The following is a 24,719-nucleotide window of genomic DNA, read 5'->3' as shown; positions in this document are numbered from 1 at the left end:
GAGAGAGATTGGTAAATGGACAAAAAACACTACCTTCCAACGCCACCTTAATATTAGACTTGTAAATTATGATGATAGACTTACAAATTAAGAGGTGGAACGAGAAGTGCGTCACTGGCCTTGAATGATGCAAATGCATATGGCAAAACGATCTCAATTCCAATGTGTTACCAAAACTGCAATGACATTTTTAGACTTTGAGTGGAACAAGACTCCTGCCACTTAGACAAAAACTAGCTGCTTCACCATTAGCAATTAGCAGTAGTAATAAAAAACATGCACATAACACATCCACACACAAACACACAGCAACAAAAGGAGTAGATTATTTGATTTGGTCAATGCTTTTCAAACATGAATGGAAGCCTTGAAGAGAGCAGCTTCTCATATGCATGTTAAGCTCTTTAACAAATAAATACAGCTAAAAGAATAATGCACAATTTGCTGGTCATACAAAGATATGCCGGAGGGCCACCAGTATGTACATACCTGTTCACCTCATCACCAGTCAATGCTTTCTGGCAAGATGCTGATCACGTGTCTCTGTGATCTCAGACAATCCTAACCATACATGAAGCCAGCCAAAACAAGGGTATGAATGAACCCACCATTAAATAGCAAACAAGCAACTTCAATTACAGGTTTCTTTCGGTCTTCAGCCTCTTCCGAGCTTGTTCAGAGTCACCACCGCTGCTGGTTTCTGGCCTTGAATGCATAATAACATGATTACTAGTAGAAGGCTCTTCACGGCCCTGCCATAACCAAAGAATGAACAAGAAATTAGGAACTAATAGAGAAATCAAGCATGTCAAGAGCAGAAAGCTAAAGCGTTCTGGTAAAATAGGCCAAATTCGGAACCATGCAGATGAAGGTTTGTCCTTGCATGCAAATCATAGGTTCAAAACGAGAATCCAATTATGTTTTACGATATCAGTGAAAACACTGAAAACATAATAAATATAATGCACACAAACAGTCTAAATCTACTGGAAATCATGAGATCAACCAAGGCTCTTTCCAATGCAGGAAAAAATTTCATCTAATGTTGGGTTCCATATCCCTGCTAAACAGTAGTTTAAGCAGCTGGAACAGTACAGCAACTTGTCCGAAGAAATAAAAGTGCCATTATTCATGAGTTCTATGATAGAGTACTTGCAAGAAAAATATCAGTTCCTTATCCAATTTGAATGAGCACCAGAACTTCAAACAAAGCCACATTCCAAGTGAGCATCCTGGTGGGTTATAGGGGCCTATGTCACACGGACTCTTCTAACAGGGCACCGCACCCAGGCGGGTGAGACACTTGGACACATCTTCCTTTGTGTTAGGTGAAGTCAACTACACTGAGGTCCATTTCTATCTACAAGTAGATTCAGTTAATCCTAATCAAGTCTATTTTTATCTATATTATATATATAAATACATAAATGCACACACATACACAGTGTTAAATTAAAACTGTTAAAAATTATATATATATATATAAACCCTCCCCGCACCACCGCACCCAAGTTTTTTTAAAGTGCCACATCGCCGCATCCGCGCCTGCATCCGCACCCGCACCTATGTCACATAGATAAGGGCTAGATGTGTCCGCAGCATTACAGTCTTACGTGTCCTACCTTTTACAGGAACAATTATGCAGTGTTTAGCAATGCATCAGACTTAAGACAAGCAAACCTATATGCAGCACTTTTTTTTTTGAAGCATAAAAAGAAATCTGACAGTGAATTGATCAACAGTAAATGACAGTAAAAATAACAATCATACATCATTATTTGAAGTATTTAGGGGATAGCTGAAAGAACAAACCTTGCCACTTGAAGTAGTGGTTGATGGCCTGCCAGTACTACACTTGCCTAGATTGATCTGCACTGAGATGTTGGCTTGCGACAGATCAAGACCAGAGCTCTGCAGTGATTGTGTTAGAGAACCCAATAGCCTGTACAACAAAAGATAGCAACACCATTTGATTGATGTCAAGCACTTAAAAAAAAATTAAAGGTTTTTATTTTGAGGATGATTTATAACACCAAAGGACAATCAATTAAGCAATATATTTGCAAAAATTATGGACAAAAGATGATGTAGATCACTTACTGTAACATAATGATTTTATGCAATCAAATTGTGAGGTTCACATAAAACATGGAGCACAGAATACAAAAGGAAACTGACAATTTTAGAAAAGACAAGCAGAATATGACATCAAGATTCAAAGAACGTAAAGTGTTCATTAGTGTTTGCATTGAGATATCATTCAGCAGCTTCAGAAAGATGCAGGTTGTGTAGCTTGTCAACCTGTGGTTCCAATGGGTCTTTTGAGTCTCAAATTTGGGCAATGGGAAAAATTCCTACCAATATTTCAAGCTTTCAGAAAAAAAAATGAACGGCATTGGTGCTATATCTAGGTTTGTACATGAGCTGAAGCACACTTGAATTCAGATTGTTTGCATTGGTTTGATTATAAAAAAAGGTTGAGCTGCTACCCACATTATCTTGTTTCTTAATAAGTCCACTTAATGCAATCTGTGCCCATATAGATGCTGTAAGCTCATGTCAATTATATGAACATGAGGATGACCTTGAGTTCAGCTCATTTAAATGTGCTTCAGGTTGGAGCCATCTCAGCTTATCAAGCTCATAAATGAGATCGAGTGAGATAGCACATGAGCAGAGTCTGAACCATCTGTGAGCTGCTTGGCTCATTGTTGCCCACAACAATATCTAAGGAAATTATCAAGACAAGGTAATCATAACAATATGTCATACTCCTGCCACTGTGGCGTACAGAAACATAAATAATTCAGGGCATAGACTTCATGTGGCAGAGAAAATTTTTCTCAGTAGATTACTTTCAGTAATGCTTTAGAAACTAAGAAAACAAACAGCAAAAGAATGAGTTGCTACAATATTCAGGTTTGGAAGTCTAGATCAGGAATTCATGTCATATGAATTGAGTCAAAGTCATCCAGTCAGTTTAGGCTGAAGCCTAATCAAATCCATGTCCTGACCGTTTCTTTAAAGTAAGAACATTGTTCAGAAGGATAAATATGGTTCCAATAGTGGCCACAAGGCTTGAACATAGGAAACTGCAGGTGATGGTGGACGTTAGGCTCATCCCATGCAACCTGATCATGTATACCCATAAATATGGTTCCAACTGTGGCAATAAGGCTTGAAGGACTGCAGGCAATGGTGAGAGTTACGCTCATCCCATGCAACCTGATCATGTATGCCATGCATGATGTGTGTGTGCACTTCTAACATGCTGAAGTTTCCCAATTGGATACATTTGCCTGCTTCAGCAACAATGTTTATGTTTTCATAAAAGTGAATGATGATCTCCAATTCTAGCCCCTTCATATTGGAGGCTACAAAAGTTTCCACTTTCCAATATATGAATAAAACAAAGGCCACCAAACTAGCTAAAGTATAGGTATAAGTATAACCACTGATTTTCCAGCTTTTCTAAATCCATTTCTCGAAAACAAAAAATCTAGAAGGAAATATGAACCCTAAAAGAATAAACCATTTAAATATGCAGAAAATGTTCACGGAAGCTTACTCCTGGGAATAAATGCTTGAGACATTGATGACACCACCTTCAACCACCAAGTCCTCTTGTTCATTGCCAGCCAACTGAGATGCATCACTTCTGAATGGCCGATCAGTGGAATATGACCTTGGCCAATAATGAGGTTGAGATTGAGAAAGAGTCGACACATTTTCAGTGTCTGCAAGCAGTCTTTGATGTGGATGTGTAAGCACATTCCTGGCAAAGGGGGAGTACTTGGATGGAATTGGAAGGGGAACAGTACCAACAGTCTTGTTGGGAAAGCATGAACTATGCTCCTTCTCTTTGAATGGAGTAGCCGTATTCAAGGCCCCAGGTAGTGTCAAATTCTGTGAGTTGACAGCAACTGATGGGGTAACAGAAGTACCACCTTCATCAAACTTTGATCCAAACACCAAAGCTGGGCCACTCTTCTGGGATCGCAAATGATCTGTGTTACTCCCTGCTGGCCCTTGGCTGTTTTTCTGTTCAAAGAAGCATAAGAACATTAAGATGATCATTGATAACACATGCATATCTCAAAGCCAAAAAGATCCTTATAGGTTGAGATTTTCAGAAGATATCTTTAGGAGGATGTGCGTATATCAAATAAGCACTCAGCAACAAACCATGTATTTCTTGTTTCCCCTTCCCCAAGAAAAGTCAAAGTGCACTTGGTTTGTTGAATTTGAAACTCATTGCATGCCACTGATACACAGTCAACTTGGTTTGTTGAATTTGTTAACTACATGAAGTACATAATCTGCATTCTGCATAAAATGGGGAGGGGATAGAACAGATGAAGTATTCTGAAGCTATGCCAGTTTTTTGTTTTGGTAGAATATAAATGCCATGGTTCAAAACAAGATTTCAATTCCATCGAATCTACTTCTAGATGTGCAGACAAAACAGGAGCATGCATAACTCCGCCTGAAATATTAAATCGGAAGAACAAATAGATTGAGATGACAATGTCAGGCCCTTCTACTTCAGAAATGTGGAAAATATCCTTGAATGTAGGTAAGAGGAACAGATAATCAAAAGGACCAACCATTTACAAATGAACCAAGTGGCCGTTTGTGTTGCAAAGTAACACTCTCTCTGTGCCTATGTCACAGGGATTCAGCTAGCAGGGTGCCGCACCGGCGTCGACGCGACGCGGGTGCAGCACCGGGTGCGGTCAACCCGACCCTGGGTGCGGTCAACACACCCAGGGTCATTTTGGTTCAATTTTTCAGACTTAAAAAAAAAATTTGCCAAGAACATTTTTTTTGTCCTATATGTCACAGGGATTCTCCAACTAGGTGCCGCACCCGCACCCGATGCGGTCAACCTGACCCTGGGTGCAGTCAACGCACCCAGGGTCATTTATGTCCAACTTTTGGACTTTATATATATAATTTTTTATATTTTTGCTGCACCCCCGCACCTGGGTTTTTTGGAAGTGCCGCATCCCCGCACCCACACCCGCACCCATGTGACATAGCTCTGTGCAGAAAAGGGTGCGGATAATGTTACCGCAGCCTGAAACAAAGCCCAACCACCCCTTGTCAGACTTTGTTTCCACAGTAAATGGGGGTGCTGCGAAGAAAAAAGGTTTCAGCACAGAATCCATCTCACGTTTGCATGTGCCACAGTTGACTGTGTTGGCACCACAGAAAAAAGCCCCCTTTACTACAGAAAAGGGGCTTTTCCTTGACATGAAAATGGATCCTAAATATTCTACTTTTAAAGGAATGAAATACTCATGACTTCAAAAGCGGAAAGCTAACTTTTTCAAAGAAGCAGAATCACTTACATAGATTTATAGATGCAATTTTGAGTTTGTTTATGTGCAGATGAATAAAAAAGAAGAAAGCTTACTATTTGCCAACATCAATTAGAGTTCTAGGACACAAAATAGATGCAGAAAAGGATTGAGAAAAGAGACCAGTTCTTTACCCATGACATCATTTTCATCTTCTCCACATCCCATTCTGATTCTTGATATTGTGACTCATACTTCTGAACTTTTTCTTGTAATATCTGAATATATTCAATAACCTGTGAGACATATATAAGACAGAATTAAAAGCCAACAGAATGTAATTTCAAGCAGTTAAATGCCTCTGTCTGTGTGTGCTTGTGTGTTGTCTGGTTTTCAGACATGATGACGTGAAAACTGTCCAGACAAGGAAGAAGATGGCTGTATTACATCCTTCTCAGGGGGAATAAATGTTCCTTAAACACAAGCACCAGTGCACACTTGCACACATGCATCAACAATCGATTATAACATACCTCTACAAGGAATGAAGCCTTATCCCGTTTTTGGTCACTGTGAGGCACCAGCTCTCTTAGTATTTGAAATCTGCACAACCAATTTATGAGCTAAAAGGTTTAAAATATTTGAACAAATAATTGGAATTCTTTATGAACTATTTACTATTTCATATTGTTCGTCACAAGAAATGGTCTATCATTAGTGGCTTTACCAAAAAAAAAAATCAAGTTTTGACCATATCACGAATTTCGTAGGGGCGTTCCCTACTGAGCGACGCACTGTACTCTATAGGCCCGGAGGCAGTAATAAATGGGCAAGGGTTGCTAGGTCGTCGCCCAGAAGCGACACGTCACACCGGCGCCCGGGTGTGGTGTCAAATAGGCAAGAGTTCCCTCACTTTGTTGGACAGGTGGGGGTAAAGAAGATAGTTCAAGACCATAAAATTAGGTTAGCCACTTGGAACATAGGGTCTTTAACTGGTAAGTTGGTAGAGTTAGTAGATATTATGTGTAGGAAAAAGATGGATATTTTATGTCTACAAGAGACCAAATGGGTAGGTGAGAAAGCAAAAGTGATAAAACCTTGGGGGTATAAGATTTGGTATACAGGAATAAATAGGAATAAGAATGAATAAATAGGAATAAAAATGGAGTAGGGATTGTTATTAGTCGTGAGCTTATAGATAATGTAGTTGAGGTCCGTAGGAAGGGTGATAGGATTTTACTTATTAAATTAGTATTAGGTACGGATATTATTAATATTATTAGTGTTTATGCACCTTAAGTAGGTTTAGATGATTCCATTAAGCGTCAATTTTGGGAAGATTTAGATGGAGTAGTACAAGGGATATCTTATGGAGAAAAGCTTTTCATCGGCGGTGACCTTAATAGACATGTAGGCATTAGTAGGGATGGATTTGAGAGTATCCATGGAGGCTATGGTACAGGAGAAAGAAACGAAAGTGGAGAAAGGATTTTAGATCTTGGTTTGTCCTATGATATGATCTTAGCAAACACTTGGTTTAGGAAGAAGGAGTCTCACCTAGTAACATTTAGAAGTGGGGTTAATACGAGTCAGATAGATTTTTTCCTACTTAGAAAGAGAGATAGAGGTTGTTGCATCGATTGTAAGGTTATACCGGAAGAAAGTGTAGCTACACAACATAGAGTCTTAATTTTAGATCTTAAAATTAGAAAATGCCGCAAAAGGGATAGACATAGGATAGATCCTAGAATTAAGTGGTGGGCACTAAATGAGCTAAAAAAGGAATGTTTGTAGAGCAGGTAGTTAAGGAAGTTGATTGGTGTCTCGAGGAGGATTCAGAATCAATGTGGAATAAGATAGCGGGTGGCATGAGAAAGGTGGCTAAGGAGGTATTGGGTGAGTCTAAAGGCGGTGCACCACTAGGTAAGGATACATCATGGTGGAACGAGGATGTCAAATTAGCTATTAAAATTAAAAGAGAGTATTATAGAAATCTAAGTAAGAGTCGTGATAATGATAATTTGGAGAAGTATATGATAGCAAAGAAGGAAGCTAAAAAAGTAGTTCGAAACGCGAGAGATAAGGTATATAAGGAGGTTTATGACAAGTTGGATACCAAAGAGGGCGAGAAGGATATTTATAGGCTTGCAAAAATGAGAGATAGAAAATCGAGGGATCTGGGTATGGTTAGATGTATCAAAGATGAAACACAAAGGGTTTTAATCAAAGATGAGGAGATTAAGAAAAGATGAAAAGATTATTTTGATAAGCTATTTAATGGAAGTCATGCTCAGGATCTTGGAGACTTCTCTATTCCTTTTCATGAGATGAATCGTGACTTCATGCGCAAGATTCAAAAGAAAGAAATTGCAGAGGCTTTGAAGAAAATGAAATCAAGAAGAACAGTTGGCCCAGACGGTATACCTATCGGGGCTTGGAAATGCTTGGATGAGAAAGGTTTAGAATGGTTGACAAATCTTTTTAACAAGATTTGGTGGACAAATAAGATGCCTAATGAATGGAGGAAGAGTACGTTGGTGCCTCTATATAAGAATAAGGGTGATATACAAGATTACACAAACTATCGTGGTATAAAATTCATGAGTCATACTATGAAACTTTGGGAGAGGGTGATTGAGTATAGGTTGAGGAAGGTTGTCATGATATCGGAGAATCAATTTGGTTTTATGCCTGGAAGATCAACTATGAAAGCTATACATCTTTTTAGACAACTTATTGAGAGATATAGAGAGAGGAACAAAGATTTGCATATGGTTTTTATTGATTTGGAGAAGGCATACGATAGAGTACCTAGGGATGTCCTCTGGTGGACAATGATGAAGAAAGGTGTTTCTCTCAAGTACATTATGAAGGAGTAATAACCAATGTCCGCACTTGTGGAGAGGTGACAACCAATTTTCCTATAACGGTTGGGTTACATCAAGGATCTGCTTTAAGCCATTTCCTATTTGCTATAGTGATGGATGAGCTTACGAGATCAATTCAAGAAAATGTGTCGTGGTGTATGTTGTTTTCTGATGATATTGTTTTGATTGATGAGTCTAGAGCTGGGGTTAATGCTAAGTTAGAATTATGGAGACAGACATTGGAAGCAAGAGGCTTTAAGTTGAGTAAGAGTAAGACAAAATATATAGAATGTCGGTTTAGTAAGCAACGAAGTAGTGATGGGAGTGTAGTGAAGCTTGGTGAGCAAGAAATACCAGTGGATGATTGTTTCAAATATTTGGGATCTATCATTCAAAAGTATGGAGAAATTGATGGAGATGTAAATCATAGGATAAAGGTTGGGTGGATGAAATGGAAAAGTGCAACTGGAGTGTTGTGTGATCGTAAAATGCCATTGCGGTTGAAGGAAAAGTTTTATAGGACGACAATTACGCCCGCTTTACTATATGGTACAGAATGTTGGGCTGCCAAGAGACATCATATTCAAAAAATGAGTGTAGCTGAGATGTGTATGCTTAGATGGATGTGTGGAAATACAATAAAGATAAGATTCGAAACGAGGAGATACGTAAGAAGGTAGGCATTGCATCCATTGAAAATAAGATAAGAGAGAATCGTTTACGGTGGTTTGGACATATTCGGTGAAGGCCTAATGATGCTCCAGTTAGAAGGATGGAGAAATGGAAAAATATATTAGTTAAAAGAGGTCGGGGTAGGCCTAAGAAGACTTGGATGGAGATGATAGGAAAGGATATGAATGCTTTGAACCTCACTGAGGACATGGCATTGGATAAAAATAATTGGAGGAGAAGGATTCATGTGGAAGACCCAGAATGATTTTCTTTTTTGGTTCATATCGCCCACCCCAATTGTTTTGGGATGAAGGCGTAGTTGTTGTTGTTGTTTGACCATATCACACACACATGCGCATACACACACATCCGGAAACCCAGGTCCAAACATGTATGCACACAACAATTTCTAAGGACTGCATTTAAAACTTTTCATTAAGGATGATGCTTCAGTCACTATGAATTAGTTTTGCAAAACTTACACAATGATCACCAATAATAACACGTATATCAGACTTCAGATATATTATTTAGGGTTCAAACTTAGAACCAACCTACTAATAACATAGAAGGTGCTCCTATTATTCACCATTTCTGACTGTAGTCCTGCATGTTGAATAACTGTAAATATGTGGGCATTGCAGGATAAACCAGGTCCTCAAGTCTGCTAACACAAAAGTTTACAGGACTAGATGACGCACACAGAAGCTAGCACATTCATTCCCCTTAATCATGTGGTTCATTCCTCTTAATCATATGGGTGGAATGCTCAAACATCAATAGAGTATCACAATAAGGATGGGCAGAAAGTACTACTATTTCCTATTTTGAGTTAATTAAAAAAAAAGAGAAAAGTCTGATACTGAGATTTTTTTCCCTGAAAACCCTTAGGATAATGGTTGTCAAACCTTGGGGTCACTATGCCCCTAGAGAAAAATAATTATAGATGAAATTGTTGATGCATGGGCACATAAAAGTGCAAGTAATAAACGGGATATTTATGAATTCTGATAAGTTGTCCAAAAGTAATTCTAAAAGGCAACGAAATTCATAACAATTCTGCGAATTAATATTCAGTTGAAATGCAAATCTCAAGGAAATCTTTGGGAGACCAAGTGAAAGAAAATTCTTGATAGCAACTTAACTGTATCTTGGTGCTCTAGTAAGAATTCCCTAACAAACAAGATCCATGGGAACTGAGGTGATTTATTCAAAAGACACATGATATATCTTTATACAATAGCAGCAGAAAATAACTACATAAACCACCAAATTCCTGTTGTTCTCCAGTCAGAAAAAAAAAAACCTTGTTTTTCATGGACAACAAACAAAATTATTTGCGTAAGATATTTCTTATGGGAGCTTTAACATTAATGTTCTAAGCCTTAGAAAATTGTAAATGACTTATGTTATCATCATGGTAAGCTATTTAACTAAAAACCAAATATGAATCATCCCAATCATGGTCTGTTTAGAACATTCTCATAATTTAACATGATAAAGTCCATCATGTCGCATAAGCAATTTCTGAAGAAATGTCAAATTATACTTTTTGTTTCCACAAATACTGGATTATTGAACAACATTTCTTCTTGCAACTCAAACGGGATGTGAATGCAGAAAAAGTTGCATTCAACAACATGAATTCTGAGCATTAAAGTGAAAAGCTTCCAAGCTAACATGGCGACTTTCTTACCATTTACACCATGCAAGCATTTTTTGTCCCTTTTTAGAAAGGCAGAGCACTGATAAAAAAATCATAAAACCATGAGCAAATGAGATGTAGTAAAGCGACGGAGAAAATTAAAAGGATCATTTACATCAGGGATTATGTTTGATAGCAATGTAGGAGAGACAGGGAGGTACATTATGAAGAGTCCTATATAGGACTTGGTGACAGGCAGATCACTTCGATAATTTGCTTAAGCGTGTGTCTAGGGGACACTTGATGTACAAACCATAAAATAGAAAATAAAAAATGAATACAGAAAACCTCACACAGTTGAAAGAAGTTGAAAGGCTTAAGCAAAAGGCTTCCTTCATTCAACCATTTCTTTAACATCCTGAATGTTCCCAATCACCTAGAGCTCGCTTCCCCTTCTTTCTTTGTTATAATAACAAAGGAGAATCAGTAGCAGAGGAAGTGACTGAAACTTATCTTAACCAATCTACATGCTGCCGTAGATTTCCCTCAATTAGTAGCAAATGAAAGCACACAGAAGCAATCTACATGTAGATACCAATACTTATTCAGTGAATTAATTCAAAAGACCGAATCTAAACCACCAGAAGAAGAAAACAAATACCGTAACATAATGTACAAAATAGAAGCATTAAGATAAGTTTCTTTTTTTTGTTAACGAGAAGCATTTAAATAAACTCCATATTGCTGAGAGGGAAAAAGAACAAAATCAAAGGGGGAAATAAATTCACAAACAACGACTATAATAGACAAAGAAACAGGAAACAGTAAGAGATGACAGCATCATCATCAAGTGCAACAGGCAAACATGCTAACAAAGAAGAGAAGGACAAGAACCACCCTTCATCCCATCATCTTAACCACCCATTTGAGAAATCGACGGCGCAGATCGAAATAAAAATACTGATTGGGACCCACAATCATGCGCCGGTAGGGGACTCATGATCATGCTTCGGCAGATGCAATTGATAGCAAAAAAGCAGCAGCAGCAGAGAGACTTGCCTGTCATTGATTTTGCTCCTTCTGCGCTGCTCCGTAGCAGAATGCTTCGACCGCGGCGTGTTTGCCCTCTGATCGTTGCTTTTACCATCGGATTTTACCGCCACATCACCTGTGAGTAAACCATTTACACGCCGTTCAGACTCTTCAGTCAACACCACAATAGAAAGAATGCATCTAGGACATTAATTAAAAAGAAAATGGAAAGAAGAACCAAAACCTGATCGAAACCCACATTTATTTAGACAAATACTCTTAAAAAATCACCCAAAAAAAAAAGTAAATGCATTCTCATTGGGTGATATTTTGATGAAAAAGATGGGTACTTTAAAGGCACCATAAAAACTACCAAAATTGCGTTGATCCTCCAATTTAAATTTTTTGACATCTTGGCAAGAAACAGACCGAAAAACAAAGTACCCAACAATCAACACAAGGAGTTGTGATGCTTATTATACCTCGGTGAGAAGAGCTCTCCTTCCTAGTGTCTCTGCTCCGATCCATACACTCCTCTTCATCTTCGTCCTCTTCGGAGCCCTCCTTAACACTCTTCATCATCTCCATGAAGCCTTGATTGCTCTGTCTCCACTGCCTGCAGGGTCACACCATCGAGTGATATATACCTAACCCCCGTGTGCCAAAAAGGCCACTAGCTTTACATCAAATTACAACAATATCAAGTTGGTATTGGAATGTTGGAAGAAGGTCCTTCCAACCATCTTTCGTCAGGGAACAAAAGCACATTTAGCTTTGAGTGGTGGCCGGGTTCAGATCCAAATTCCCATTTGAAACCTAGCAGAGTCAAGGGGTAGTCTGTCCGTTTGAAGAGTGGTCAAAGTTCAATGTGGTTAGCGGACTCACTCCCAGATGTCTCGGACCAAGAGACGAGTCAAAGCCCCATTCTATCGCAGACCCTATCAGCTATGAGTATGATCCGGAGGTTAGGTGCAAGGTTGGCCAACTTGGACTGAGTGGTTATCTCGGCTGGAGTAGACTGAGAGCCAACTAAATACAGACTGGTCTCAGTCAAGTACGACCAATTGGGCCAGTCATCTGAACTGTCTGGGGATCTCTCTCTCTCTCGTGAATAGGACAGGTTCTAAGATTTGCCTAACTCTAGCTTGCCTTTAAAAAAAATCTCTCATGTTATTGCAATTTACAAATCAATTCATTCTTGTACGATTTTCCAGACGTATTTATGAAAAATTCTCCACCAGACGTGGTGAATTTACCCCTACGCCTCATCATATAATTTTTTAATATAAAAATTTATTTATTTTTGAAAGGCAAGCTGGGGTTAGGCAGATCCTACCCTGGGATTTGAACTTGCAACGTGCACTAGCTGCTCCTACCAAACAAGTTTAATTTTGCTATTGAATATGACCGGTACCGATGGTTGTGTTTTGAAAAGTGAAAATACAGTTTAGAAGATATTCATTTTCAAAATCTCTCAAGAGACTTTAGATAAAATATATATCACACAAAATCTCACACAATTCACTTTCTAAATCTCATTTTTGAGGTTTTGTGCCAACAATGAAGCTTGTTTTTGAGGTTCAACTTATCTTTAATAACAGATAAAAACAATCATCATTTATGCAATTCAATGAGTACAACCACATTTTGGGTCTTGGCTATCAAATAGGTGGTCAAGGTTCGATTTCTGTGGGAGTCATCCTCTTACACAAGCCAACGCCCAACATATCCATAATTTCAGGTGAACCAATCAGGTGAAATGATGATTTACAAATTTCTTGAAAAAGCGACAGTCCAATATGCGACTAGCAGGACCTACTAAGAGGACAGGTGTCAATTTTTTGTCAGTCATTTTACTTTACCTAATTTGCTCTCTGTTTTCCTAGACGTTTTAACACTCATCCAGTCTTCATGGAAAAAAATACTCATCCAGTCATCCTTCTCAAGAAAACAAAGAGACTTAAAGTCATATTATAGGTTATTACAATTTAACTTTATTAAACAGCCTCCAAATCAAGGATAAAATAGTAACCTTGTGTGCAGTTAGCAGTTTGTATTTGGTAATTCAAATGGGTTTCACTCATCCACAAAGTCATCCCTACCTTCATACCCTTCTCGGAATTTCATTGATGCAAGTTGTTTTGATCAAATCTGACGCCATAGATGCTATCTACATCCTTCATTTAAGTGGGTGTTTGCATCACTTAATTTCCGTGTGTCTCGTGGGATGGATGGACGCCCGCTGAGTGTATCCAGCAGACATGAAATCGACGTCCACCGCTGTTCCGTGCCCCCCCCCAACAGAACAATGGAGGACGGGACAACCCCGGACATGTGGGAAATCTTTTTTTAAAGGCGTGTGGACAGTACATCTTGTCCTGTCTGCAGATAGTACAGTACAGGATGCGCTGTCCTGTCAACGGGCATCCGCATTCAAACAGACCAGTGGTTGACAAAACATAAAATTTTATGATTTTAAAAATCATATTTTTTCTCTGAAAAAATACGATCCAAGGGTCCATTCTTATTAAATTGACCACGCTGAATCCATCCATAGGGTCAGATTTGATTCAAACAACTTGCATCGTAAGGTTGAAGAGGAGTATGAAGATGGAGGATGACATTGGGGGATGAGTGGAACCCAAACATGGTTTCTTTTTGAAATATAGGATAAAAGATGGGCAACGTGTATAAGAAAATCAACTTTTCTTTTTAATTTACCACTTAATGTTTTAAACGTGCCAACAATGCATTTATAGCTTACTTTGTATATTTTAAGCATTCCTCACATATTTACTCCCCGAATGTTTTTGAAACTTCTGCCTGAAATTTTGATAGTGAAAACCCCTGTTTATTTCATAATAGTGGAAAATCCCACTATTCGTCAAATAGGTGAGTGTGAGCATTGAAACACACCCTTATGAAAGATCAGAGCATTGAAATGGTGGTGGTGGAGGGGGTGCTGCTGGCCTGGGGGTTTGGGTCTAGAGATTCATAAGAATGAAATGTGGGGATGTCAGATACACGTTCAAAGATTAGAGAATTAAAATACACCCTTATGAAAGTAGGAGCACGATCATCACGCAGGCCTTAATTTGCTGATATATTATTCTTGTGAACAAAAGCTGTGCCCAACATGGGTTACTGTCATAACCGTTAATTACTTCATGCAGAGGAGATTTATCTTTTTGACATTGGCACCTTAGGCTAAACTATGTTCTGCGTTCACCTTATGATGCACATGATGGTGCATAATAGGCCTCCCTCTTTTTTCTTTTCGTCATTCTCATTTAAAATGTAGACCCAGGTCATTTACGGTTGAAAACTTAGTTGTCCTCGTTATAATTAATCATTACCATAATTGGTACCATGCTGCCCATTGGTTTAGGCCAGCATATTGGTTAGTGATACCACTTACTTATTTTCCACTTGATTTATTATAATTTGATAGTCTTAGTATCGTGCTACCTATTATACCCCTTTGCCTAAGCTAACGTATTTGTTAGCAGTCTAATGAGAAACCATTGATACTGTAAAAACCGCCACTACAGTTTGGACATCCTGTTATAGGCCGAGAAGCGTCATGTTGACCGTGGACCTGAATCAATACCCTCAGTGTAATACTCCATAAATACTCCTGCCACTGTAGAGATGGTTTCTTATTTGACTTAAGCCTCGTCGCAAAGGATTTGCACCTCACCTTGGGTATCGAACTTTTGACCTCTTTCAACTTGAAAGCCTTACGCTAACCCACCTAACCAGTGTAAGAACAATGGGGGAACACAAAGCAAGAAGGCTAGGCAATGTAACCTGGTCGGTGGGTGGGTGGGGGTTCTGCCAATCCAAAAAAAAAAAAAAGAATTTCAAAGAAAGGAGGGGAGGGGAGCTCACCTGACAGGCACAGAGGATGGCTGAACCGTGTCTACCAGCTTGCGGGAAAAGCAGTTCTTTGCAAACAAGGACGTGTTGGCCACCCCATTGGGCACGCTCTCTGCTGACCGATACCCTGGGTTCTCCACATGCTCTGCATGCAAATCATCCCCAACCCACTCATTACTCATCTCTGTCTCGACAACAACATTTCCACAAAAGTCATTTCCCATTACAGAAAAGGAAAGGAAAAGAGGACACAAAGAAAGAAACAAATTTCAGCATTTCACGATTTGCAATCATGTCATCCTTCAGAAAAATCTTGGCACCCCATCATAGCTAGATTTTACTCTATGGAATGCCCATACACTTAATTTCTTTCTTACCTCTACACTTTTGGACACGGTTGCCGGTGAGAAAAAGAATGTGAAAAAGCCTGTGCGAAATGAAAATATATATATATAGCAAAAATCTTCTGAAGCACTTCCAAACGAGAAAAGTTTTTCATATAAAAAAAAAATCATTTTTTTGTATGAGTTTGCCATACATATGAAAGGTAACGACATCATGGTAAACATTTTCATATCCGTCCATCCCATGCTCTATATACTATGTGAACATCCAAATTTGTAGAGAAAAATTACAAATTTTCATTTTTTTTGTATGAGTTTGCCATACATATGAAAGGTAACGACATCATGGTAAACATTCCAAACGTGCCTAGGAACAAACTCACCAGCACCGAATCATCTGAGGCAACAATACAAAACGCCCCCCCCCCCCCCCCCGGCCTTTTTTTTTCCAAAAGGAAAGCAACTTAAAAGAGTCAAGGACCATTGGAGATGAGATGACCCTCATAGATATGATGCTCAATACTCGTTAAACGGCTCGGATGGGCTACTACAAGCGCGCATTTGTCAACTAACCCAGTGGAAAGAGGGTGACCATGCCATGCTCGTGGTCACGTGCCCATTATGCATCTCCACTCGCAGTTTCTCTGGGAACACGAATCCTATTATACGAGACAGATGATGGGACCCATCATGTATCCCAACCGACGGCTAGGATTAGTTCCCATCCCTGCAGCTAGGGTTAGTCCCACAATCCCACCAGGAATGTGGACTATTCGTAGCCATCCAGATCCATCCGTTGGACGATTAGGATCTGATGTAGATGCACAGCATCATCTCTGTCGTAGGATAGGATACTTTCTCTGTTGTAGTATCACGATGGAATCTCACCCGCTCACAAATGGGGTTAGATCATGTCAGAATCAGCCACGATCAACCGTCCATCTCCAAGATGAACTGCAAATCTAGGTCGTCAAAGGATTGGTCCCGTAAGTACGAGGCCAGGAAAGCCTTCATTGGAACAGTTGTGACAAGATCTCTCTCTTTAGGTCCTTTCCACACTTAAATAATATAAGGGTGCATCTGGAATAAATGAGAGAGGGTTCTCTTTCACATGTGAGGATAATCGTCGGACCATTTTGTTGGGGCTACGTGAAATATGCCCCTTGAAGTATAGTAGTGTATATGTGAAATAGTGTATATGTGAAATATTTATATATATTAAGAATCAATAGTCATAAGATAGATCTTAGAATTAAGTGGTGGGCATTGAAAGGAATGTTTATAGAGTAGGTAGTTAAGGAAGTTGATTGGTGTCTCGAGGAGGATTCAGAATCAATGTGGAATAAGATAGCGGGTGACATGAGAAATGTGGCTAAAGAGGTATTGGATGAGTCTAAAGACGGTGCACCGTTAGGTAAGGATACATCATAGTGAAACGATAATGCCAAATTAGCTATTAAGGTTAAAAGAGTGTGTTATAGAAATCTAAGTAAGAGTCATGATAATGAAAATTTGAAGAAGTATATGATACCAAAGAAGGAAGCTAAAAAAGTAGTTCGAAACGCGAGGGATAAGGTATATAAAAAGGTTTATGATAAGTTGGATACCAAAGAGGGCGAGAAGGATATTTATAGGCTTGCAAAGATGAGAGATAAGTAGGGGTGACAATCGGGTCGGGTTGGCGGGTTAGCGTGTCAGCATATCTCAACCCGAACCCGACCCGTTTATTAAACGGGTCGGCTGTGGCAAACACGAACCCGACCCGTTTAATAAATGGGTAACCCGACACGACCCGCCAACTCATTTAATAAATGGGTTGAGTCGGGTAAACGGGTTTTCAGGTTCGCGGGTTGACGAATCGGGTTGGCAGGTAGGCAGGTTGGCGGGTCGGGTTGACGGGTCGGGCAGACGGGTTGGCGGGTCGGGTTGGCGGGTTGACCCACCCGCCTAACCCGTTTATTAAACGGGTCAGCCGGGTTGGCGGGTTGGCATACTCCCAACCCGAACCCGACCTGTTTAATAAACGGGTTACACGGGTCGACCCGTTTATTAAACGGGTTGGCTTAAGCCCAACCCGAACCCGCCTAAGAGGCGGGTTGGCGGGTCGGGTTGGCGGGTCGTGTCAGAAATTGCCACCCCTAGAGATAAGAAATCGAGAAATCTGGGTATGGTTAAATGTACCAAAGATGAAACGCAAATGGTTTTAGTCAAAGATGAGGAGATTAAGGAAAGATGAAAAGATTATTTTGATAAGCTATTTAATGAAAGTCATGCTCAGGATCTTGGAGACTTCTCCATTCCTTTTCACGAGATGAATCGTGACTTCATGTGCAAGATTCAAAAGAAAAAAATTGCAGAGGCTTTGAAGAAAATGAAATCAAGAAGGGCAGTTGGCCCAGATGGTATACCTATCGAGGTATGAAAATGCTTGGGTGAGAAAGGTTTAGAATGGTTGACAAATCTTTTTAACAAGATTTGACGGACAAATAAGATGCCTAATGAGTGGAGGAAGAGTACTTTGGTGCCTTTATATAAGAATAAGGGTGATATATAAGATTGCACAAACTATCGTGGTATAAAACTCATGAGTCATATTATGAAACTTTGAGAAAGGGTGATTGAGTATAGGTTAAAGAAGGTTGTCATGATATCAGAGAATCAATTTGGTTCTATGCCTGGAAGATCAACTATGAAAGCTATATATCTTCTTAGACAACTTATTGAGAGATATAGAGAGAGAAACAAAGATTTGCATATGGTTTTTAGTGATTTGGAGAAGGCATGCGATAGAGTACCTAAGGATGTTCTCTGGTGGACAATGATAAAAAAGGGTGTTTCTCTCAAGTACATTAGTATAATTAAAGATATGTACGAAGGAGTAGTAACCAATATCCGCACGTGTGGAGGGGTGACAACCAAGTTTCCTATAACGGTTGGGTTACATCAAGGATATGCATTAAGCCCTTTCCTATTTGCTATAGTGATGGATGAGCTTATGAGATCAATTCAAGAAAATATGTCGTGGTGTATGTTGTTCGTTGATGATATTGTTTTGATTAATGAGTCTAGAGTTGAGGTTAATGCTAAGTTAGAATTATGGAGATAGACATTGGAAGCAAGAGGTTTTAAGTTGTGTAAAAGTAAGACATAATATATAGAATGTCGGTTTAGTAAGCAATGAAGTAGTGATGTGAGTGTAGTGAAGCTTGGTGAGCAAGAAATATCAGTGGATGACTGTTTCAAATATTTGGGATCTATCATTCAAAAGTATGGAGAAATTGATGGAGATGTAAATCATAGGCTAAAGGTTGGGTGGATGAAATGAAAAAGTGCAACTAGAGTGTTGTGCGATCGTAGAATGCCATTGCGGTTGAAGAAAAAGTTTTATAAGACGACAATTAGGCTCGTTTTACTATATGGTACAAAATGTTGGGCTGCCAAGTGACATCATATTCAAAAAATGAGTATAGCTGAGATGCGTATGCTTAGATGGATGTGTGAAAATACAATAAAAGATAAGATTCGAAACGAGAAGATACGCAAGAAGGTAGGCATTGCATCCATTAAAAATAAGATGAGATAGAATCGTTTACGGTGATTTGAACATATTCGACAAAAGCCTAATGATGCTTCAGTTAGAAGGATGAAAAAATAAAAAAATATATTAGTTAAAAGAGGTCAGGGTAGGCCTAAGAAGACTTGGATAGAGATGATAGGAAATAATATGAATGCCTTGAACCTCACTGAGGACATGGCATTGGATGGAAATGATTAGAGGAGAAAGATTCATGTGGAAGACACATAATGATTTTCTTTTTTGGTTCATATCACAGACCCCAATTGTTTTGGGATGAAGGCCTAGTTGTTGTTTGTTTGTTTACTAAGAATCAATAGATACGTGGTAGACACACACATGGGTTTTGCATAAAATCGGCAAGAAAGGTCACTGTCAGGACCACAGAATGCTAAACCAAACAAGTTCAGGAAAATACCGACTTATTATCGAACGGAGGTCTTCCTTTAAACGAGCAAAAGAGGAGTAAAATTTCATGGCCTTTGTGTCCCTGGTCTAAACCGATGGGATGGTGGAAGTTTGCGTAAAGACAAAAAGCTGAAGTTCTAAATCAGTACCAGCACAGCCCTCACACAAAAAGTGAAGCTTTCATCCCCATTTGCTACATGCAAGCCATGCGTGCTCCGCGTGGACGGAAACTGAACCATGAACATCGCACCCACTGTTGCTTGGATATCTCTCTCTCCCTTTTCCTCTCGATATGCACATGTGCCTAACACGTTACCATGCAACAATGAAACAAAATGAGTGAACAAGTTCTTTCTGAAAGGAGCGGGCTAGTGAGCCAAAGGGACATTGAGTCCTGGTCACCCGTGATCCATAGAGGCATGCCATGTGCGTTCTTGTCGGCTTTGTTTGCCCTTGTTTGTGCCAACGTCACAAATCTCGTTTCCAGGAAAATCTCGGAAGCAAAAAATCTCACGAGAAATTAAAAAATTCTCTTTTCAAGGAAAATCTCGAGAAAATATTAGCATATACGTGACATTAAAAATATATGTAAATGTGAAATAACATTATAAAAATTAAATATCATGATAAAACCAGAATACATTTTAGGGGGAATGTATCAGAAATCGAAAATATCACGCTTTAATATTAACAAAATTTGTTACCTATGCCACAAATATTGTTGACATTTTGAAAATGCCTTGATTTTATTATGATACTTTCACACACCAATATAGTCCCAAAACTATATCCCACAATATTAACCCAATATTTATCCAATAAAAAACTCAAAATTTTAAATTTCCCTATATTTCTGTTTCGTAATATTTATAGTTTGTTTATTTTTTTTACATTTTATATTTTTCGATATTTTCCTTAGTTTTTTTATAAAAAACAAAAAAGTTCTGATTTGTCGTGAGATCTTCCCTCGCCCAGAAAATCACGTTTCGAGATTTGTGACATTCAATTGTTACACAGATATATGCCACGACCATGTTAGGACGAGTGTTGACCCTAATCTGAACCATATTTCAGACGGGTATTTCCATGATACATATCCTTGAAAACGGATATGGATCGGTCAGGTACCCAACAGCCGCACCATATAACCAGGCTGAACAGGAAGACGTGCTGGGGCGGGTAGTCGTCCGTCCAGTGTATATCCTAACCTACTTCGAAGTGGGACCCTGGTTCGACTTGGGAAGACAGATGGCCCCACTGGGGAGGGCGATGAACACAGACCGTCAGATCATACACATCGAAGGTCCACATTTCGTCACAATATGATACGCTAGCAAAATGAAGGCGAGGAAATAGAGTACCGGTCCACGACTGCCGCTCGCCGAGCTTGTTGCCCACCACGACCGAGTCCTGCCACAACGTGAACGCGCCCCCGCGGTAGAAGCTGTCGCCGCCACCACCATTGACGCCATTGCCTTTGTCGTGGGCTACGCCGACCTTGCTATCGTCGGTCCCCGCCTTCGCCTCCGGATTTATAGCCGGAACGATAGCGTCAGCCGGCTTTCCGAAGCCGAGCCCAGGGTTCTGTTCCGCGACGTAGCCGATGCTGTAGGTGCCGATCCCGCCCGGCAGCACATGCTCCCTCGCGGCGGGCTTCACCGCCAGCTCGGCGCCAACCTTGCCCACCCTATCCAACGGTTGCAGGAAGTCGTGCGTCTTCGGGTGCTGCGTGGGAAATCCTGGAGAGTTTTGACAGATGATCATGACAATGGATCGTTGCAATAACCAAAGGGTGTTGCTAGCAAGCATGTTCTAAGGGGCACAATCTGCAGCCGGTGAGCCACTGACTCGGACCCGCCCGTGAACTAGGCCGGGCCGAGTCAACCGAGCTGCAAGAGACTCACCGTCCCTATGCAGTAGGTGCTCCGTAGAACGAATAATTTTCTGAACGAGATGGCTCCGGGGGTAGAGCATGAAGGTCTATCTATCTACGTGCGTCTGATGAACTTCTGGGGAGATAAACGTCAATTTGATGAAAGAGTAGGGGTGCTTTTTTCGAACGTTCCAGATGACAACGTACCTTGCGCAGATCTAGCATCGCCGTGCTGAAGCGTCGAGTCCTTGTAGAGCGACAAGAAATCGTGAGTCGGTTTCGTGCCTGCAAAGAAAATGCAATAAAAAAAAAAGAAACATGAAACCGTTAAGCGGTCAGTCGGAAAAGAGGACGCACAGTGACGGAAATTACCGAGCTCTGGGTTTTCCGAGACTCGTCGTTCCACGAACAATTTGGTCGTTTTGGAAATAGTTTGGGGGCAATTTTGGTACTTAAATAAGAGCCAAAGCAGAATCAATCAGGAATTCGTTAAGGGGACAGCAAGGTTTGGACTTTGGATACTATAAATCAAATAAATAAATAAATATTTCCGGGAATATAATCCGACCACTAAAAAAGTTCAAAATTGCAGAAATTTGTAGCCAATTTCTCCAATAATGCAGCGTGACATTCGTTTCACGCAATCAACGCTCGCGAAAGGAGTTAATTCGGTCATTTTCAAAAGTAAAAATAAAAATATTTATCGCATTATATAATCTGTAAAAAAAATGTGAAGAAACTAACACTCGCTTAACTGAATCATTAAAAAAAAGGTACACAAACAGGGGAAAATTTAGTCAATTAATTAATAAAAAAGAAACCTAATTTATTTCGTGAGAACCCAAATTCCTTTCTCCCAACCAGAGATTTCATTTTCCTGGCATCGATAATAATAACAATAATAGTAATAAAAAAAATTAATAACAACAACAACCACCACCACCACAACAATAATAATAATAATAATAATAATAATAATAATGAGTTTCGGATTTTCCACCTTCTGCAGCTAAGGGACGCTGCGGCTGAGGGAGCTCCATCCAGAAACTTCTATCTGACACACCGGTTTCTGAAAGCCGGAAGAGTCCCGAACTAGCAGAATATTCCGCTGGAAAAGATTCCTTCACCAGAAAACCCGCCGGAGAATTTCTCCTCTTCCTTACGCACACGGATTCCGCCCGAAACTAATGCTCCCGGACGGCCGATGCTTCCGTTACCGTGCGCTACAAGTTTCGAACCTCACCCACGTCTCAGAATAATCTTGCTTGAGAGAACAGATGAAAGGAGAAAAGGAAGAGAAATATTTTCTTTCTCTCTCAACTGAGCTGTGCGATTCCTCCTCCGTCTCTAATGGGATTCACCTCCAGGCGTGAATCCGAGTCCTATAATTCATCAAAAGTGAGCCTTTCCTCCGAAGGGGAAAATTCACCAAATTCTCACAGTTTCCTTCGTGGAGAAATCCGCGATCAATCAAATTTCGACTTCTGATAAGAAATTACGGGTAATGACAGATTTCCCACGCTATCCGCCGTTGTCTTACACTAGAATCGCGTCCTTCAACAGATTTCCTCGCAGAAACCCATAAATTCCCAAGTTTTCCTTAAAAAACAATTTATTTCACGGAGAATTAAGAGAGAAACGAAGAGAAAGACCGCGTATCACTTCCCTTTCCGAAATTCTCCTCTCCTGCGAAATGAAAAAGCTAAAAACGAAAATTAAGAGAAATTTTCCACAAATTCAGAATCGTCCGGTGACAGTTTCCGGATCTCTTTAGAAAAAACGATTAAGGAGAGCAAAAACACAAACGAAGAAGAGGAAACGAAGAAGCCAAAGCCTAGGGCATTACCGTTCTTTGCCTCACCTTCTGACTCGTAGAAACTCCCCATTCCGGAATGCGAGTGAACACAGAGAGAGAGAGAGCCCTAACCCTAATCTGCCGAGTGCGTTGCAGACACGGACGAGACTTCTCCCCTTGAAGCTCCCCGCGGAGGTAGACGAGACGGCGTCCCGTTTCATCGTTTTATTTATACTCTCTCTCTCTCTGTCTCTCTCTTTTTCTCAACCAAAAGGCAAATAAAAAAAATGGCACCTCCTCCCGGTTGCACGTCTTTCCGGTAGGTAACGACGTCGTTTGACGGCGTTAGTAACGGCGTTGAGGCAGTAATCTCCGTTCGTTATCACTTTCGGATTTGGTTATAAAGAAGGTAAGAAACTTTCACGGGTAGCGTGTTTTCGTGGTGCAACCAAGGAGTTACTTTTGGATCCTGAGATGGATCGGGATAGAGACTATCCAACTCACAAAGCTTGATGTCTGCTTCTGCTCGGTCTGACTGCGGCAGATATTAGATCCTCACTTTTGTAAGATATAAATGAAAGGAGTCTGTTTGGAAGCCTTGAATTGGAGGTGTGTTGTGGTTTCTGCGCTTTGCTGTTTGAGAGAAAGTACTAAATCGATTATGAAGTTGGCAACTCTAACACCACATCCCTAACACCACATTTTATGAACAAAAGAATTTTTGACAACTTTCATTTCCTTTTTTTTTTTTTTTTCAACAGAAAAAGCTGGGGTTAGGCCCACTCCTACCAGTCATACAACAATTCCATTGGGATTCAAACTTGCAACCTCCCAACACAAGGTGACATGTAGGGATGGGGGCGGAGGAGATGGTCTCCCCTCCGCCCCCACCCCGTCTCAAAATCCTGCCCTCCATCCTCACACGGGTTTTGATTTTAACCTCCATCCTTGTTTCATGTCTTCTATCTCTGATACAAACGAGACGAGGTGGGGCGGGGCTTTGTTTCCCCGCGATCCATTGTCATCACTAAAGAAGGATTGGAGATGAGGCAGGGCAGGGTGAGACGAAGCAAGGCGGGCATCAAGACGAGGATGAGGCGGGAAGAGGGGAAGGGAGAAAGTATAAGTCCATACCCACACGGGTTTTGATTTTAACCTCCATCCCCCTTTCATGTCCTCCATCTTCAGTCCAAGCGGGGTGAGGTGGGGCGGAGCTTCTTTTTCCCTCGGTGCATTACCATCATTAAAGAAGGATTGGAGATGGGACGGGGTGGAGCAAGGCATGCATCGGGGCAGGACGGGGCAAGGGGGGCAGGGGAGAGCACAA

The 24,719-nt window shown here is 40.3% G+C and overlaps 1 protein-coding gene across 3 annotated transcripts; it reads right to left on the bottom strand.

The window, feature by feature from the left end:
- Positions 1–264: 264 nt before the first annotated feature.
- Positions 265–23,694, bottom strand: LOC149848077 (transcription factor BIM1-like). 3 transcript variants are annotated; one of them, XM_090018118.1, is made up of 12 exons: positions 23,459–23,694; positions 22,598–23,283; positions 21,805–21,882; positions 21,086–21,463; positions 15,411–15,543; positions 12,002–12,135; positions 11,547–11,655; positions 5,837–5,906; positions 5,498–5,599; positions 3,569–4,041; positions 1,813–1,942; positions 265–752 (listed from the first exon to the last, which is right to left on the bottom strand). In XM_090018118.1, the coding sequence occupies exons 2-12, from the start codon at positions 22,635–22,637 to the stop codon at positions 636–638; spliced, it is 1,764 nt and encodes a 587-aa protein (XP_089874244.1). In that variant the 5' UTR covers positions 22,638–23,283; positions 23,459–23,694; the 3' UTR covers positions 265–635. The 3 variants fall into 3 exon arrangements, with proteins under 3 accessions (XP_089874244.1, XP_089874182.1, XP_089874283.1); XM_090018056.1 differs by having other exon boundaries at positions 15,411–15,582; positions 23,444–23,658; XM_090018157.1 differs by having other exon boundaries at positions 23,444–23,650.
- Between the last annotated feature and the right edge of the window lie 1,025 nt (positions 23,695–24,719).

This window comes from Nuphar pumila, chromosome 1, assembly GCF_984573655.1.
Source record: "Nuphar pumila chromosome 1, dmNupPumi1.hap1.1, whole genome shotgun sequence".
NCBI classification, from domain to species: Eukaryota; Viridiplantae; Streptophyta; class Magnoliopsida; order Nymphaeales; family Nymphaeaceae; genus Nuphar; species Nuphar pumila.
This window is presented reverse-complemented; position numbering and strand designations above follow the sequence as displayed.

Coding starts and splice junctions, on each gene's coding strand:
- LOC149848077 (XM_090018056.1), bottom strand. CDS start 22,637: ATGGAGCTCCCTCAGCCGCAGCGTCCCTTAGCTGCAGAAG. Junction 11,656..12,001: donor GGAGAGCTCTTCTCACCGAG/GTATAATAAGCA, acceptor GTTTACTCACAG/GTGATGTGGCGGTAAAATCC. Junction 5,907..11,546: donor AGGAGCAAAATCAATGACAG/GCAAGTCTCTCT, acceptor TTGGTTGTGCAG/ATTTCAAATACTAAGAGAGC.